This window comes from Heteronotia binoei, chromosome 1 (assembly GCF_032191835.1).
Source record: "Heteronotia binoei isolate CCM8104 ecotype False Entrance Well chromosome 1, APGP_CSIRO_Hbin_v1, whole genome shotgun sequence".
Taxonomy (NCBI): domain Eukaryota; kingdom Metazoa; phylum Chordata; class Lepidosauria; order Squamata; family Gekkonidae; genus Heteronotia; species Heteronotia binoei.
This window is the reverse complement of record NC_083223.1, coordinates 136747777-136763500: the sequence shown is the minus strand read 5'-3', so window position 1 is coordinate 136763500 and position 15724 is coordinate 136747777. Positions and strand designations below refer to the sequence as shown.

Sequence of the window (15724 nt, the reverse complement as noted above, 5' to 3'; positions counted from 1 at the left end):
AGTAGAGGTAGGAAAAGTGATTTTACCCCCTTTCCCACTACAGACTCCTAACCTCCATAACTGCCAGATGGGTCCCATGACCCAAGGAATCAGCATTCCCATGAGATGGAATGAACTGCAGAGGAGAGAGGTACATGGGAAAGATCTGTATGCATCTCTGCTTCTGTTGACAGATCAATGGATTCAACCACTCTATCTTCCTTTCTCTGTGTATGTTAAGAAACAGTTAAGTTCAAATACGAAAATCTGATCACAGAAACTATCAGAGTAGTTTCATGGGAGTACAAGAATGGTAAATCCAGCTCACAACCCACAGCTGATGGAAATATGTGGGTAGAATGAACAAGAGAAGGATTTGCCTCGGCTGGCATCTAAGCCTCTGCTATGAAACATTTGCACACTCTTTCCATACCAAAGCATTGTTCTTGCCCATAGACTTGTAAGCTATGTAAATGGCTCCACTAAAGCTTGCAGAGGAAAACTTCTATCCTCAACAAGTTTGGCTAAAATATTACAATACAGCACATCATAAGTGGAGTTTCAGATCTGGCATTAGATATGCAGTGAGACCTACTAGTTTTCAGACACATTTTCCTCACATAGTTTTAATTCATTCCTTGCAACTCTTTGTGGACCAGCTCTCAAACAGATTGCTCAGCAAATTGCTCAAGTATTATGAAGGCAACATTCAGTTGTTCATCATAAAAATAACCCCTTCCCTCCATATTTGTGCTAGGAAGTCTAGATCTTTTTCATGGAGGACTTTAAACAGTTTGCATGAATTGTTCCACTGTGCTGAAAGGCCATAGTTTCACAGCATGAACAAGGACTCTGGTTTTACAGCCAATTTAACCTTTCATTAGACAGACAGGAATAAAAGAAAACTATCACAGTCATAAGCCTTTTCAAAGCTGTTAATGGAGCTCCACTTGAATGCAATCCAGCCACAACTTCTACTGTTGCTATTCATCAGGTGACAAGAATGCTACTCCTATGATGACTTCCAGCTGCTTCAATACATGGCAAGCACATCAAGCTAATTATTGTTATGCACTGAATTTCATAAGTCACTGCAAACCACCCTAATTGCCAAATTATGACCAAAATATTGAATTGACATAGCAGACTGCAAACAGACTGCCACAGGCCAAAGCAGCTTTCTATAAGGTTGTCTCCAGCAGTCATGGTGAAGAGACAAGAGATGAAATCAGGGAAGATAAGATAACAACGGAAAGAAAGAAATCATTTTCTAATATTTGGTACTTTGTCATGCCGCTGAAAGATGGGAACTAGCAATATGAGCAGAGGCTTGGCTCAGGGGCCATTCTCAGCACAATTAATGGGAGGAGCTGGTGGCACATGAAAGCTTGCTGAAGTAGTGCCTGGAGAAAGCCAAGCCATCAGCCCTATCATAGGTTGAACTCTCACTGTGGATGTACAAGGCAAAGCCACATGGTACTTAAGAACTCAGCACCTGGAGTCCAGATTCCCCTCTCCCCAAATCTTCAAGACAGCTTCACATTTATCTTCAACCTTTGCTGTACTGCAGATGTGCTCTGCCCACCTGATGAACTCCATTAAGGCACTTCTTACATCAATTCCCTGGAGGCATTTCTCTAATGAACCCTTGTTTTGGCTGGCCAGATCAAAACCAGATAACTGACAACCATTTAAGAAGTTACTACCAGTAGCAATATAATGTGTACAGACAACTAACTCTCCTCAGCAAAGTACTTCAGTTTGAAAACCAGGCCAGAACACATAACTGAGCATGTACCTGATCTATCCAGAACTTCAGCTGTTCAAGTATTAGTAACAATGTGTTACTAATCTCAATACTAGTAATGTGTTAACAGCCATCCACTCCACCCTAAACGGCAAGATAATTTTGCAGAGCACCTATACTATAAATACTAGCAAGTAGGCTTTTGGGGTGGGGTTTTCACTGGTACTGAATACTGGCACCTTGTGGGGGGGCTCTTCCAAGTCCTGAGAGGGAATTGATGGAAATCAGAGCGACTTCAGATATGTATCAGCATTTAAAAATCAAAACAAAAACGTAAAAAGCATAGCTAACAAAGACAATTAAGAACAACATCTAAAACATTCTGAAATATGCAGAGTCTTTATCTCAAAACACTGTGATAACTGTGGTAATGTGGTTGTTCAATCATTCCTTCTTTAACAGACAGGTAATCTGAACCTAGTCTCCCAGGTAGTCTACCAGGCATAGCGCACAAGCTCCCATGTCTTCAGCCGCAGTAGCTAACTAAGCATCATTATCATCATGACCAGACCTCATTCATCTTTACCACAGGACATTAAAATGCATTTGATCTCCTCTGTTACATGTATATCAGGAACTGCCAGGCATGACAGTCCAAAAGTTCTACATATTAAAGGCAGACAAAGAAAAACTGATACTTTTAAAATAAATTACGACTACAAAAAAGTGTGAATCTTAGTTTTCTGTTTAATTGCTGTAACATGTAACAAGTGCTCTTACCCTGAAAGGCAACTCAAGTTTCTCCTTTCGTGGAACCTGACCCAGAATGCTGTCCGTACTGCTCCTTTTCAGATTTGTGGCAACATCAGGTACATTGCTGAAATCTGCATGTAAAATGGGGTGGGGGGAGAGAATGGCACCAGAGAATTTGCGATCAGAAGTAGAAAGATATATTACGCCTCTTACATAAATGTTCTTTGGAAAGGGGGGGATCCAAGACTGTATCGATGATTTGCTTTTCTGTTATTTAAATTAAGGCAGTTGGTCTAAAACAGTTTCTGTGAAGTAATGCACGCATTTTATCTGCTAGAGAAAACCTTTTTTTATTCATACTGTATCACATGTTGACACTGTAGCACAGTTTGTGCCAGCTGAAAACAGCAAGCAATCAAAATGATTGCATATATCAAGCAACTCTCTTGGATGAACACAGTGTTCTATGACATGACATTGTTGTTAAATTCATTAGTGGGCCAAAAAGGAAAAAGCACCTCTGCTCTACTTATGATATTTTCTTATACATCAGCAACTTGGATAACTGACAAAAATCACGCACACAGACTCTACAATGGTTAAGCCAGAGGTGACCAAACTTGCTTGGCATAAGAGCCACAAGACATGAACGTCAATGTTCTAGAGCCGCAAGAGAAGGAAGGAGGCAAATAGATGGGGAGAGGTGGAAAGAAAGCAACTTTAAATGCATTCTACAAGCTGCCAGCTGGCTTAGCTTGGAGAAGTGATTTAAAGAGAGAAAGACAGGTTGCTTACCTGTAACTGTAAATCTTCGAGTGGTCATCTGTGCATTCACACTTATGGGATATAGCGCCTGCGCCGATCCCCCAAATTGGTACCTAAAAAGCCTGGGATTTTTGGCATTCTGCACCAGTGGGCATGTGCAGGCGTCCCAGTACGCATGCTCACCGGAGCCAGCGCAAGGATCCTGCCAGTTCCCTCTTGACCACTGGAAGCCCCTAACATAGGGAGACCGTCAGCAGTGGGGAAGGAGGGTGGGTAGTGTGAATGCACAGATGACCACTCGAAGATCTACAGTTACAGGTAAGCAACCTGTCTATCTTCTTTGTGGTCTCTGTGCTTCACACTCATGGGAGATTAGCAAGCAAGACATACCTGGAGGCGGGAAGACGGTCAATCAGAAGAAACAGCTTGCAGCACCACAGCTCCCAGACGAGTCCTCTGCTGAGCATGCACATCCAGAGTGTAGTGCTTCATGAAAGCATGCGGAGAAGACCAGGTGGTGGCCTTGCACACATCCGTCAAGGAAACACCCTTCAGGAATGCCACCGACATCGTCATTGCTCTAGTAGAGTGTCCACGAATGGGCCCAGGCAATAGCTTTTTTGCCAGCAAGTAGCACAGTTTAATAGTCTCAGTGAGCCACTTTGAAAGCTGCTGAGATGAAATTCTGGAGCCCAACTTAGGAGCAGCATAAGAAACAAAAAGATGCTGGTCCTGATGAAAACTCTTAGAACGACTCAAATAAAACAGTAACGCATGCTTAACATCCAAAGCGTGCCACCGACGTTCCTCATCCAAGGAAGGCATGGGATAAAACGTGGGTCACCAAACGTCCAACTTAAGGTGAAACTGGGAAACCACCTTAGGAAGAAAAGAAACATCAGGCGCCAGTGACACTCTGGACTCATGAAAAACTAAATATGGATGGTCACAACGCATAGCCATGAGCTCCCCTACACAGCGTGCTGACGTGACTGCCACCAGAAAAGCAGTCTTCCAGGACAGAAGCTGTAGAGAACAGGTTGCCATTGGTTCGAATGGATGCCGAGTCAACCTGTCTAATACTAAAAACAAATCCCACAATTGTGGGGGTGATCTTGACGGGGCATGCAATCTGAGTAGTCCTTTTAGAAACCTCTTTAAATGAGGATGAGCAAAAACTGAATGCCCCTCAACAGACTCATGGTGCGCTGATATTGTTGATAAATAAACTTTAACAGAAAAAAAGGAAAGTCCAGCATCCACCAAAGATAACAAAAAGTCAAAAATCACTGATAGACCCACCCGTTAGGGTGAGACTGTAGGGTCAGCCGGAAACTGATAAAAAAAAAAACCCTCGCTAATTGAAGCAAGATCGGGAACCAGTTCTGCTGAGGCCACTATGGTGTCACTAGAATGCACCACAGTCTCTCTCTTGCGATTTTGTTGATGACCCTTGTCAGCAGTGGCAGAGGCGGAAACAGATATAGGAACCAATTGTTCCACAGGAACACCAGGCCGTTTCCCAATGACTCTGGATCCATGTCCCCCCAGAACAGAACAGAGGACACTTCCGATTCTTGGCTGTGGCAAACACATCCACCTGAGGATACCCCCAGAGCTGAAACACGGGTTGAAGGAAGCGCCACTGTATCTCCCACTCGTGCGGAGATACTGCTCCTCTGCTCAACAAATCCGCCTGCAGATTGAGCATCCCTGGAAGATGCGCAGCCTTTACGTAGATGCCATGCTCCAGGTATCCCATCCACAGTTCTATTGCTAGCGCACAGAGCCACCGAGAGACTGTCCCGCCCTGCCTGTTGACATAACAAAGGGCTGTAGTATTGTCCGTCAACAGAACCACCACCTTCCCCACCACCATAGGATGGAAAGACCGAAGGGCGAAATGAATTGCCAGCAGTTCCAGATAGTTTATGTGGCAACGAGTCAGCTGTGGAGGCCAAGGGCCCCCCACACACAGAGAATCCATGTGAGCACGCCAGCCCCACAAAGACGCATCTGTGGTGATCGTAACTGTCGTTACAGGTAGATGGAAGGGAGCTCCCTGACAGATGTTGTCTCTGGATTTCCACCATTGCAGGGTCCAGAGGATCAAGGGTGGAATTGTAAACCTCTTCCAAGGTGAGTCCCGTAAAGGCCGAAACTGTCTGAGAAACCACAGGAGAAGTCCTCTCATTCTCAATTTTGCAAACAGCAGCATGCTTATAGTCGCCGCCATCAGCCCCAGCATCTGCTGCAGTTGCTGTGCTGTGCCCCATTTTCGACCTTGGAAAAGATGGATGAGATTGATAATATCCATCGCTCTCTGCTGAGGCAGAAAAGCGCGGTGAAGATTTGTGTCCAGCAAAGACCGTATAAATTGAACTGTCCTCGATGGTGTAAGATGAGACTTTGTCATGTTGACCTGCAGACCTAAGGTGTGAAGAAGACAAAGAGTAGTTGCAATATAGCTGGATAGACGTTCTTCCGACTCCGCCACGAGGAGCCAGTCGTCGATATACGGAAAAACGACTATGCCTTGAAGTCGAAGATGTGCAGCTACAACACTCATCATCTTGGTAAACACCCGTGGTGCAGTGCACAGGCTGAATGGAAGGGCTTTGAACTGAAAATGGTTGGAACCTACTGCAAAATGAAGGAAATGCCTGTACGAAGGATGGATGCTGACGTGGAAGTAGGCCTCCTTGAGATCCAAAGTCATCATCCAGTCCCCTTGGTTGATGAGGGGAAGGATTGTTTGCAGAGTCAACATTCTGAATTTCTGGTACACGATAAACTTGTTCAGATTTCGAAGGTCCATAATTGGTCTCAATCCTCCATCCCGGTTGGGAACCAGGAAATAATAAGAATAGACCCCCACCCCCCGTTCTGGCCTCTACGGGGAAAAGTTCTATGGCTTGTTTCAGCAAGAGGTTGCTCACCTCCGCCAGCAGAGGTGGGGAAGGGATGTTGAGACAATCACTGACTGAGTTGGAACCTGAACAAAGTCTATCTTGTATCCTTCTGCTATGACGGAAAGAGCCCACCTGTCGGTGGAGATGGACTCCCAAGCCGGAAGATATTGACAGAGGCGGATATGTGACGGAGGGGTGACAATGCGTGCTACAGAAAAGTCAAAGGCCCTGCTTCTGTGGGTGGGTACTCTTAGATTTGCCGGTGGTTGCAGATGTTGAAGCAAATCTGTTTTTTAAGAAAAAGAAGATATTGGATTTATATCCCACCCTCCACTCCGAAGAGTCTCAGAGCAGCTCACGATCTCCTTTACCTTCCTCCCCCACAACAGACACCCTGTGAGGTGGGTGGGGCTGGAGAGGGCTCTAACAGCAGCTGCCCTTTCAAGGACAACCTCTGCCAGAGCTACGGCTGACCCAAGGCCATGCCAGCAGGTGCAAGTGGAGGAGTGGGGAATCAAACCCGGTTCCCCCCCTCTAGGGGGACCTACTCTGTTGCGAAGAGAGAGAGATCTCCATGGCTGCTCGGGGGAGAATTTCTGATAGGGCCTCTTGGGTCAAGATTTATTCCCTTGCTTAGGCTTGCCGGCCCTAGAGGAAGCCAGTACACCGAGGTTTCTTGAGGTTTTATGCTTTTGTCCGTCTCTTGAAGGACAGTGTCAGTGGTTGAACTAAAAAGACCTTCACCCTCGAAAGGAAGGTCTTCAACATAGGCCCTGGTGTCAGGCTGAAGAGCTGTGGACCGTAGCCAAGAGTGACGATGCAGGGAGACGGTGGAAGTGAGGGTCTTGGCCGATACACCCACCATGTGCTATGCTGCAGCCAGTTGTTGCTTAGCCACAGCAAAGTCCTTTTTTTGCAGCTTCTTGAACGAAGATCGCTTCTCCTCGCTCAACAAAGACATTAACGGTGTGAGCTGCTCCCAGATGGAGTACTGGTAGCGAGCCATGCACGTGGCGTAATTGGAGACCTTAACTCCCAATACTCCAGCTGAATAGAATTTTCTGCCCGCATTATCCAGTTTCTTGCCCTCTTTGTCAGGTGGAGAAGAATGGGTTTTACGCGCCTTAGAGGAGGAGGAGACCACCACCAAGCTGGGCGAACAAAACTCAGCACCAGCCTCCTGAACGCAATACATATGATCCAGTCTTCGCGTAGAGATTGGTGTAGATGCCGGCTTTGCCCTGCAGTATAACTTTGGTCACTGGAAGGGTTACCGCCATCGATGTGTCTCTCTGTATTATGTCGAAGACGGTGTCATCGATGACTGGCTGCGGTTGAACCACAGGGAGAGGGAGTGTGCCATCCACTTCACCAGGTCACCATAAGACTTCAGATCGTCCGATGGAGATATGAGAAAGTCCTCAGCAATATGGAACTCTGGCGAAGGTTCCACTGCCCTGTCAGGATCATCGGTACCAATCTCAGAGTCCAATGACAAAGAGTCTCCTCTCACTGAGTGCTCAGAAACATTGGGGTCGACGCACACTTGGGTGACAGGAGCGATACCGACGAGCAAGCTTGCACTTCCTCCACACGCTCTCTGCGTCTCTCTGGAGGGATCGACACCGATGCCAATGCACGATGTGTGGAGTGATGTGAAACCCTCGAGAGATGCAAGGCTTCCGACCGCTGATCCCATTCTGGAAAGTCACATGGAGGGTACCACTGGTATGGTGTTGGGTACAGATATCCATAGGAACAAGGCCACTGACGTTGATCCCACGGCGGAGGTGGCGGGAAATGTTGAACCATAGCAGCCGGTTCAAGCTCTCTCCGTCCCATAGTCGGTGGAAGAGGTGCTAGAGGTTCGTTTGGCACCAAAGCCTTGATCTCCAATACCGAACCACTGTCACTCCGACAACATGATCCCGATCTCGATGAATGGGTGCGCTGGGTCAGGTCTATCTCCTGCTCAGATCCCGACAGATGGATCGGCTGCGAGCCTCTGCTTCTCGACACCGAAGGACTCTGTGGACACAGAGACGCCAGGATCTTCCGGGGTGGAGCAGCTTGAGTCAACATCGAAGCATCCCGAGAAGGAGAAGGAGTGCGGGAAAGTCTGTTCTTCCGCTTCTCCTTCGATTTAGACTTCTTCAGGAGGGAAATCGGGTCCCCAAATAGTCCCAACGTTTCTTAGCCGGAATCACCACTAACCCTTCAGAGGGTCGTTTTGTGGGTTGGCATGTCAGTCTGCACTGGTGACAATGGACCGACCGATGTAACCGTCGGAGCCTGGGTGGCTTCCTCCATCAATACCTAAGGGCCCGTTGCCATTTGCAGCGGACGAAGAGCCGATTCTACAAGAGCGGCTGATAGCCTTGCCGCCCGGTTTTTGTGGGTTTATTTCGAGAAACTCGAGCAATGCGGGCACGAGTCGACTCGGTGTCCCTCGCCCAGACACAATAAGCAGAGGGAGTGACCGTCAGAGGGTGCAATTTTGCTACCACGCTTGCGGCAATGTTTTAAAAAACCCCAACGCCTTTCCAAAGGCACCGGAACCCACATAGAAAGATTTCTGAGGGAATGGGGGGGAAATAAAGCCCCGAAGAGCAAAGTCCAACAACAAGTCTTTTTTTTAAAACAACAACAACTAACTATAACACTTAACTACTAACTAGGAAAAACAACAAATGGGCTATATAACAGTGAAAAAATCCAAAGGATTACCAGTACCGACCGGAGCAATCGAAAGGAGATCCTATCAATGCGGCGGTCAAAACAGAACTGGCGGGATCCTTGCACTGGCTCTGGTGAGCATGCGTACTAGGACGCCTGCACATGCCTACTGGTGCCAAGCGCGAAAAATCCCGGGCTTTTTAGGTACCGATTCGGGGGATCGGCGCAGGCGCTATATCCCATGAGTGTGAAGCACAGAGACCACGAAGAAGATGTGCCTTCTTCAAGCCAGCTGATGGGACAGTGGAGGCTCCAAGAGCCACACAATATGCATGAAAGAGCCACAGTTTGGTCATCCCTGGGTTAAGTTTTCATTTGCCAGTAACAGAAAACAGAACACTCTAGTCACAGAAATGACCGGGGAATTCTACCCCACCCCTGAAAAGTAAAAAATTAAAATCTTCCCACTAACAGTGGCACCCAAATTCTTCAAAATTCTATCAGTTGGACATGCACAATGAATTGTGATAATAATTACTGAGGTTCTGCAGAACTGCAAAAAATTCAGAAAGGATTAGGATTAGCAGAGAATGTACCCGTTTGCTAGCCACAGAATGCCTGTAATGATGCAGGCAACTCTAAAGTTTGTACTATGTTGCTTTCCCAAGTTCTGTCAGAGTAATAGCTGGAACTATTGGGACTATTTCATGTTTTGTGAACTGATCATGCACTAGGATATACCCCTCATGTTTGTTCAGGTAAACATGCATATCGGTGAAAGGGAGTTCAGAACTCAAGCACCTTGCCTGCTGCTGCAGATGCTGTTATCTATAAAACAAAAACAAGCCTAGGTCATAAGAAGCCTTAGGTTTCTGAGCATTCAAGATACCAAGCTGCACCATGATCAGTGTTCCTGAGGAGGGTACAAGGATGTTTGCTCACAAAGCATGATTTTTTTTACCTCCCCCTCCTCCAGAAACAGGATGTCAGGGGGTGGGGGGAGAGACATTTCAGGCTCCTATGGGATGAGAAAGTTGGAAAAATTGTGCTCCGAGTGGAAGTCCTTCCTACCACAAGAACACTAGTTGCAATCCAAGAAACTGATACTAAATTTTCAAACACTTCTCTCAAAAGCTATGAGGCCTGTCAATCAGAGCATACATTCGGTATAGTCGTATGCACATATTAATAAAAGCACAAGGCAATCAAAAGGTTAGAGAATTGGATATTGGCTGTGAGGCTTTTGCAACTTATTTCGCAGACAAAGTCTCGGCTCTCTGCCGAAATCTTCCAGCCACAGTTGATACAGTATGTGAACTGGAAGCCCGTTGTCTGTCCTTGGTTCCTTTGTTGGATCACTTTAGCCAGCTTTCTCTGGAAGAAATGGTCAGGATCTTGGCTGCAGTGAAGCCTACCACTTGTCCTCTAGACCCATGGCTATCCTGGCTTGTTAAAGCAGGTGGTGCTGAAGTATGGAGCCCTCTGGTTGATATTATTAATCTGTCCCTGTCATCAGGGACTTTTCCAGTTAGGCTCAAAGAGGCAGTGGTACATCCGCTTTTGAAGAAGCCATCTTTGGACCCTATGGTCCCGGCCAATTATTGCTCAGTCTCGAATCTTCCATTTCTGGGTAAGGTAATTGAGAAAGCGGTGGCGGAGCAGTTTCAAGCTTTCCTGGAGGACACCTCTATTCTCAACCCTTTCCAGTCCGGCTTCCGCCCTGGGCATGGCATACTGTCTTGGTTGCCCTCAAAAATGACCTCAGAAGGCATCTGGATCAAGGCGGGTCATTGCTGCTACTATTGCTAGATCTTTCAGCAGCGTTTGACATGGTTGATTACGATCTAATGACCTACCGCCTTGCCGACATAGGAGTCCAGGGGATTGCCTTACAGTGGTTTTCCTCCTTTCTCTGTGGTTGGGGACAAAGGGTGGCCCTTGCTGAGCAGACCTCTTTGTGACACCCACTAGAGTGTGGTGTACAGCAAGGAGCTATTCTCTCACCAAAGATGTTTAACATCTATATGTGCCCCTTTGCCCAGATTGCTCGAGGTTTTGGCTGGGCTGTCACCAATATGTGGATGACACCCAGCTCCATCTGTTGATGGACAGCCATTCAGACACTACTCTGGAGCATTTGACCAGGGCCTTGGAAGCCGTGGCTGGATGGTTGCAACAAAGCCGGCTGAAACTCAATCCAACCAAGACAGAGGTCCTGTACCTGAACCGTGGGAGACTAGAGTTGAGCCTCTGACTCCCAACCCTGCACGGTGCATCTCTTGTGCTGGTTTAGAAGGTGAGGAGTCTGGGAGTGAAACTGGATGCCTCACTTACCATGGAGGCCCAGGTCACAGCAATTGCTCGATCTGCTTTTTACCACCTTCGGCAGGCTAGGCAGCTGGCACCCTACCTGTCCCCCCAGGATTTAGCTACTGTGATCCATGCAACGGTCACTTCCAGGTTGGATTACTGTAACTCGCTCTATGCAGGCTTACCCTTGGAGCTGATCCGGAAACTCCAGCTAGTGCTGAATGCAGTACGGCTGTTAACTGCATTGCCTTTATGGGCAAGTATTCAGCCAGTGCTACACCAACTGCACTGGCTACCTATTGAGTACCGGATCCGCTTCAAGGTTTTGGTATTGACATTTAAAGCCTTATGCGGTCTGGGACCAACATACCTGAGGGACCACCTTTTCCTAAATACTCCCCAGAGGTCGTTGTGATCGGCTATGCAACACCTCCTGACCACTCCTGGCCCTAAGGACATCCAACTTGCCTCAACCAGGGCCAGGGCCTTTTCAGCCCTGGCCCCTGCCTGGTGAAATCAGCTCCCTGCGGAGATCCGGGCCCTACCTCAATTACTGCCATTTCGTAGGGCCTGCAAGACGGAGCTGTTCTGCTGGGCCAATGGTTGAGGCAGCGAGCATCCTGTTATTCCATCATTTGGCTGCCCTTGTGGTGACATCGTGCTTATTACAGTGCTATCCTATTGCTATTACCATTGTATAAGGTAGGCCTACAACTGGTTATTGATATGCTGTGCCCTGTTCGCTGGTGTTGTATTTTATTTATTGTTTTTATTGTTAATTTTAAATTGGTGTTTTAACTTTGAAATGTAGGTTTTTATTGTTATTTTCATATGTTGTGATCCGCCTTGAGCCTGTTTACAGGAAAAGGCAGACTATAAGCCTATTAAATAAATAAATATTCAAGAATAATTTCAAAGTATCATCATAACTAATTACAAATACTAGCAAGGGTCAGATACATCACTAAAAACTGTTTCTAATTATATATTTAAATTATTTTCTAACTCCAAAACTAAAGCCTACATACATGCATCAACTCTTCCCTCTCAAAAGTTGACAAATGTTTGAAAGACACTAAAAAGATGGACAAGTAATATATAGGGCTATGCTGGAAATGTAAAGAAGAACAAGGCACCTTTAACCGTATGTGGTGGATGTGTAAAAAAACCAATAAATTCTGGAAATAAATTCATGCTGAGATCCACAAAATTCTAAAAATCAATTTCACTTTGAAATTTGAAACTTTGCTGTTGGGGATTCTACCAAATAAAATATCACTGTATGAATTACTCAGACACATGTTAATAGTACCTAGAGTAACTCTAGCAACCAAATGGAAAGCAGAAGAATGCCCAACTACTAAAAACCAGAAAGATAAAATGGCAGAATATGCTGTGATAGCCAAACTAATTATATAAACAAAAGACCAATTAAAGAATTTGAAAAGTGGGAAACTTATTACACCTATTATAAAAGACAAACAGTACAAATATTTTGTTTTGTTTGGATGCCATTAAGAGCCGCTTTCCAACCATTCTGCTAATTGTGTTTGGTGAAAGGCACCAAAAGGGGCCTTCAAGAACCAAAGGGAAAGCAAACTTCCCGCCCTGAGCCATTCGTGGGAAGGGCGGGATATAAATTCTAAATAAATAAATAAATAAATAATAAGCTGAAGTTGGTAAAACACTGGCTGCTTCAAGAATTTCTTGGAGATCTACTTATTTTTAATGGTTCTGAGAATTCCAGCCATCTCCTTATCTGTACCTCAAGTTAAAAAAAAGTTTTTAAAAGGGAGGCCATTCGATATATACTTGGCCACAATTCATTTACAGATACAGATCAAATAAGAACATAAGAACATAAGAGAAGCCATGTTGGATCAGGCCAATGGCCCATCCAGTCCAACACTCTGTGTCACACAGTGGCCCAAAATTTTATATATATATATATATATATATATATATATACACACACACACACACACACACATACTGTGGCTAATAGCCACTGATGGACCTCTGCTCCATATTTTTAGCTTAGGATTTATTACTGCTTCTTTAAACGTCTAATCAATTTACAAAGCAAAGAGTGATCCAGATTTTAACACACATGTGTGTACACATGTGAAGGAAAGGTCAGAGGTTTGGCACACCAGCCTTGGCCTGAATTCATCTATAGACTTTGTGTTCATATCCATATGAAGCTGCCTTATACTGAACCAGACCCTTGGTCCATCAAAGTCAGTATTGTCTTCTCAGACTGGCAGCGGCTCTCCAGGGTCTCAAGCTGAGGTTTTTCATACCTATTTGCCTGGACCCTTTTTTGGAGATGCCAGGGATTGAACCTGGGACCTTCTGCTTCCCAAGCAGATGCTCTACCACTGAGCCACTGTCCCTCTTAGAAGGCAGTCTTAAGACTTTGTGTACTTTGCCCCTATGCAAGAGTACTGATGCTCTTAGAATGTTACCTTTCACCTCCTTCCTTGAATACACATTTGTGGTAGAGCTAAGGTAAACATCTGTCTTCTTGTTCTGCATGCTTTTAGTAAATGATTGTGTAAAGAAAAGCGTAAAAAATAAACGACCACTTTCAGACAGACAGACTGGTGCGTAGAACCTCAACCCTGTTTCGTGATTCCTTCACACATGCACACACATACGCACACACACACACGACTGGTGATGCCTTTAAAAGGAGGGAACCTGGAGGTGCTGCTTTCTTTGTTTGAAGAGACCTTTCTACCTACGCTGAACTTCTCTGCTTTCCCAGCCCCAATCACTAGCTGTCTTCCAGTAAAAAATATCCCGCCTTTCTGTACAGGATATCTCTCTTTAGCACATACCATTAAAAACTAAGGCAAACAAAACTATGTTTTCCTGATTGCTAAAAAATACTACATTAAACAAAACAAACAACTCCCCCAATCCCTGTTAGTTATCTATTGGGACACCTACCAAACAACCTCTGATGAAGATCTTATTAATAAGAGGGTTTGTATGAGAGCAGCCAGTACTTTAGAAACTTTGTGGCCAGTCATAGATGCTTTATAGGTCAAAAACAGCACGCAAAAACAAACTGGTAACCAACATTAAGAACCCACTGGGAAAATATGTTCAAATATATATCATCCAATAAATAACTAGTAAAACACTGAACCTATTTAGAAGCTAAGCTACATCATCCTGGCCCCACTGAAGTTTCTGGACAGTCCTCATAGGAAAACCCTTAATCTGTGTGCCCCCCCGCCCAAGGATGGATTACAGCAGATACAGCAACCCAAATCAGTTTATTTGGTAACTTCTCTATGATTTCATTTCCATTTGTTGTAGCTTCAAGATTATACCAATAAAAGATAACTTCAAAGGATTAGAGTTCTGCACCTTCAAGTGGACTTTCTTTCTATGAAACTGCATAGATGGTTAAACTGTAGTGAATCCATATTCATAAAAGAAATGTCATTCCTTACTTTGTCATTCAGCAAAAGGCAATGAAGAAGAAGATGATGATGATATTGGATTTATATCCCGCCCTCCACTCCGAAGAGTCTCAGAGCGGCTCACAATCTCCTTTATCTCCCTCCCCCACAACAGACACCCTGTGAGGTGGGTGGGGCTGGAGAGGGCTCTCCCAGCAGCTGCCCTTTCAAGGACAACCTCTGCCAGAGCCATGGCTGACCCAAGGCCATTCCAGCAGGTGCAAGTGGAGAAGTGGGGAATCAAACCCGGTTCTCCCAGATAAGAGTCCACACACTTAACCACTACACCAAACTGAAGGCACCCATTAGAACAGAAAACTGTAGTGGATGAGGACTTTACTGTACTCAGTTCAGTAGGCAACAATGTTTTGATACGGTACCTCCTTAATTACATTATTAACATGATGTTGTGTTGCACTGGCAGGCAGATATATGACTCACCATCATTCAAGAGAAGTGATAGAATCCAAAGTCAACATGTTTCCTCAGTCAGTTCCTCGTGCCAATTATTCAGTTAAAGCAGAGTACACTACCGGTGTGTACAAAAAAAATATGGTATTTTTCTGGTTTGAGTATACCAAACCCCAAAATTTTGGTAAATCTCAATAATCCCAAAATCCAGTATTGCTATTATAGTGCAATTCGAGGGGAAAAAATGGCATTGCTGAAATTATTCGGCTCCACATCTTCCCTTTTCACCCGAATCACACTGTGACGGTGGCTACAGCACTCCTCAGCAAGGGAAGGGAAAGTATATCTCTTTAAACACCTTCCCTGTCCTTGTTGAAGCATGCCAATGCTGTAGAGCAATTGAGGGAAGGAAGGTATTTAAACTTTAAATGATTTCCTTCTCAGAGTTGTGCTGCAGTGATGGCATGCCTCACTGAGGGAGGGGAAGGTTTTAAATGCCAATAAACCCCTCCATTTGGCTTCCCCCTTCTTTGATGGGGGGAGCCAAATGGAGGATTGAATGGCTTCCTCCTATTTAAAAGGACCTGTCTACCTTCGGGACCACCTTTCCCCATATGTACACCAGAGAGCACTACATTCAGGATCCCAAAATCTCCTTAAGATCCCTGGACCGAAAGAAGCTTGATTATCCACCA

At 45.3% G+C, this 15724-nt stretch overlaps 1 protein-coding gene across 1 annotated transcript in view; it reads right to left on the bottom strand.

Moving 5' to 3' along the window:
• Positions 1 to 15724, bottom strand: part of TIAM2 (TIAM Rac1 associated GEF 2) — a 303128-nt gene that overhangs the window by 55903 nt on the left and 231501 nt on the right. The window contains exon 16 of the mRNA XM_060241093.1: positions 2507 to 2610. Within this exon, the coding sequence (XP_060097076.1) occupies positions 2507 to 2610 (104 nt within the window). The remainder of the gene's footprint in view (positions 1 to 2506; positions 2611 to 15724) is intronic.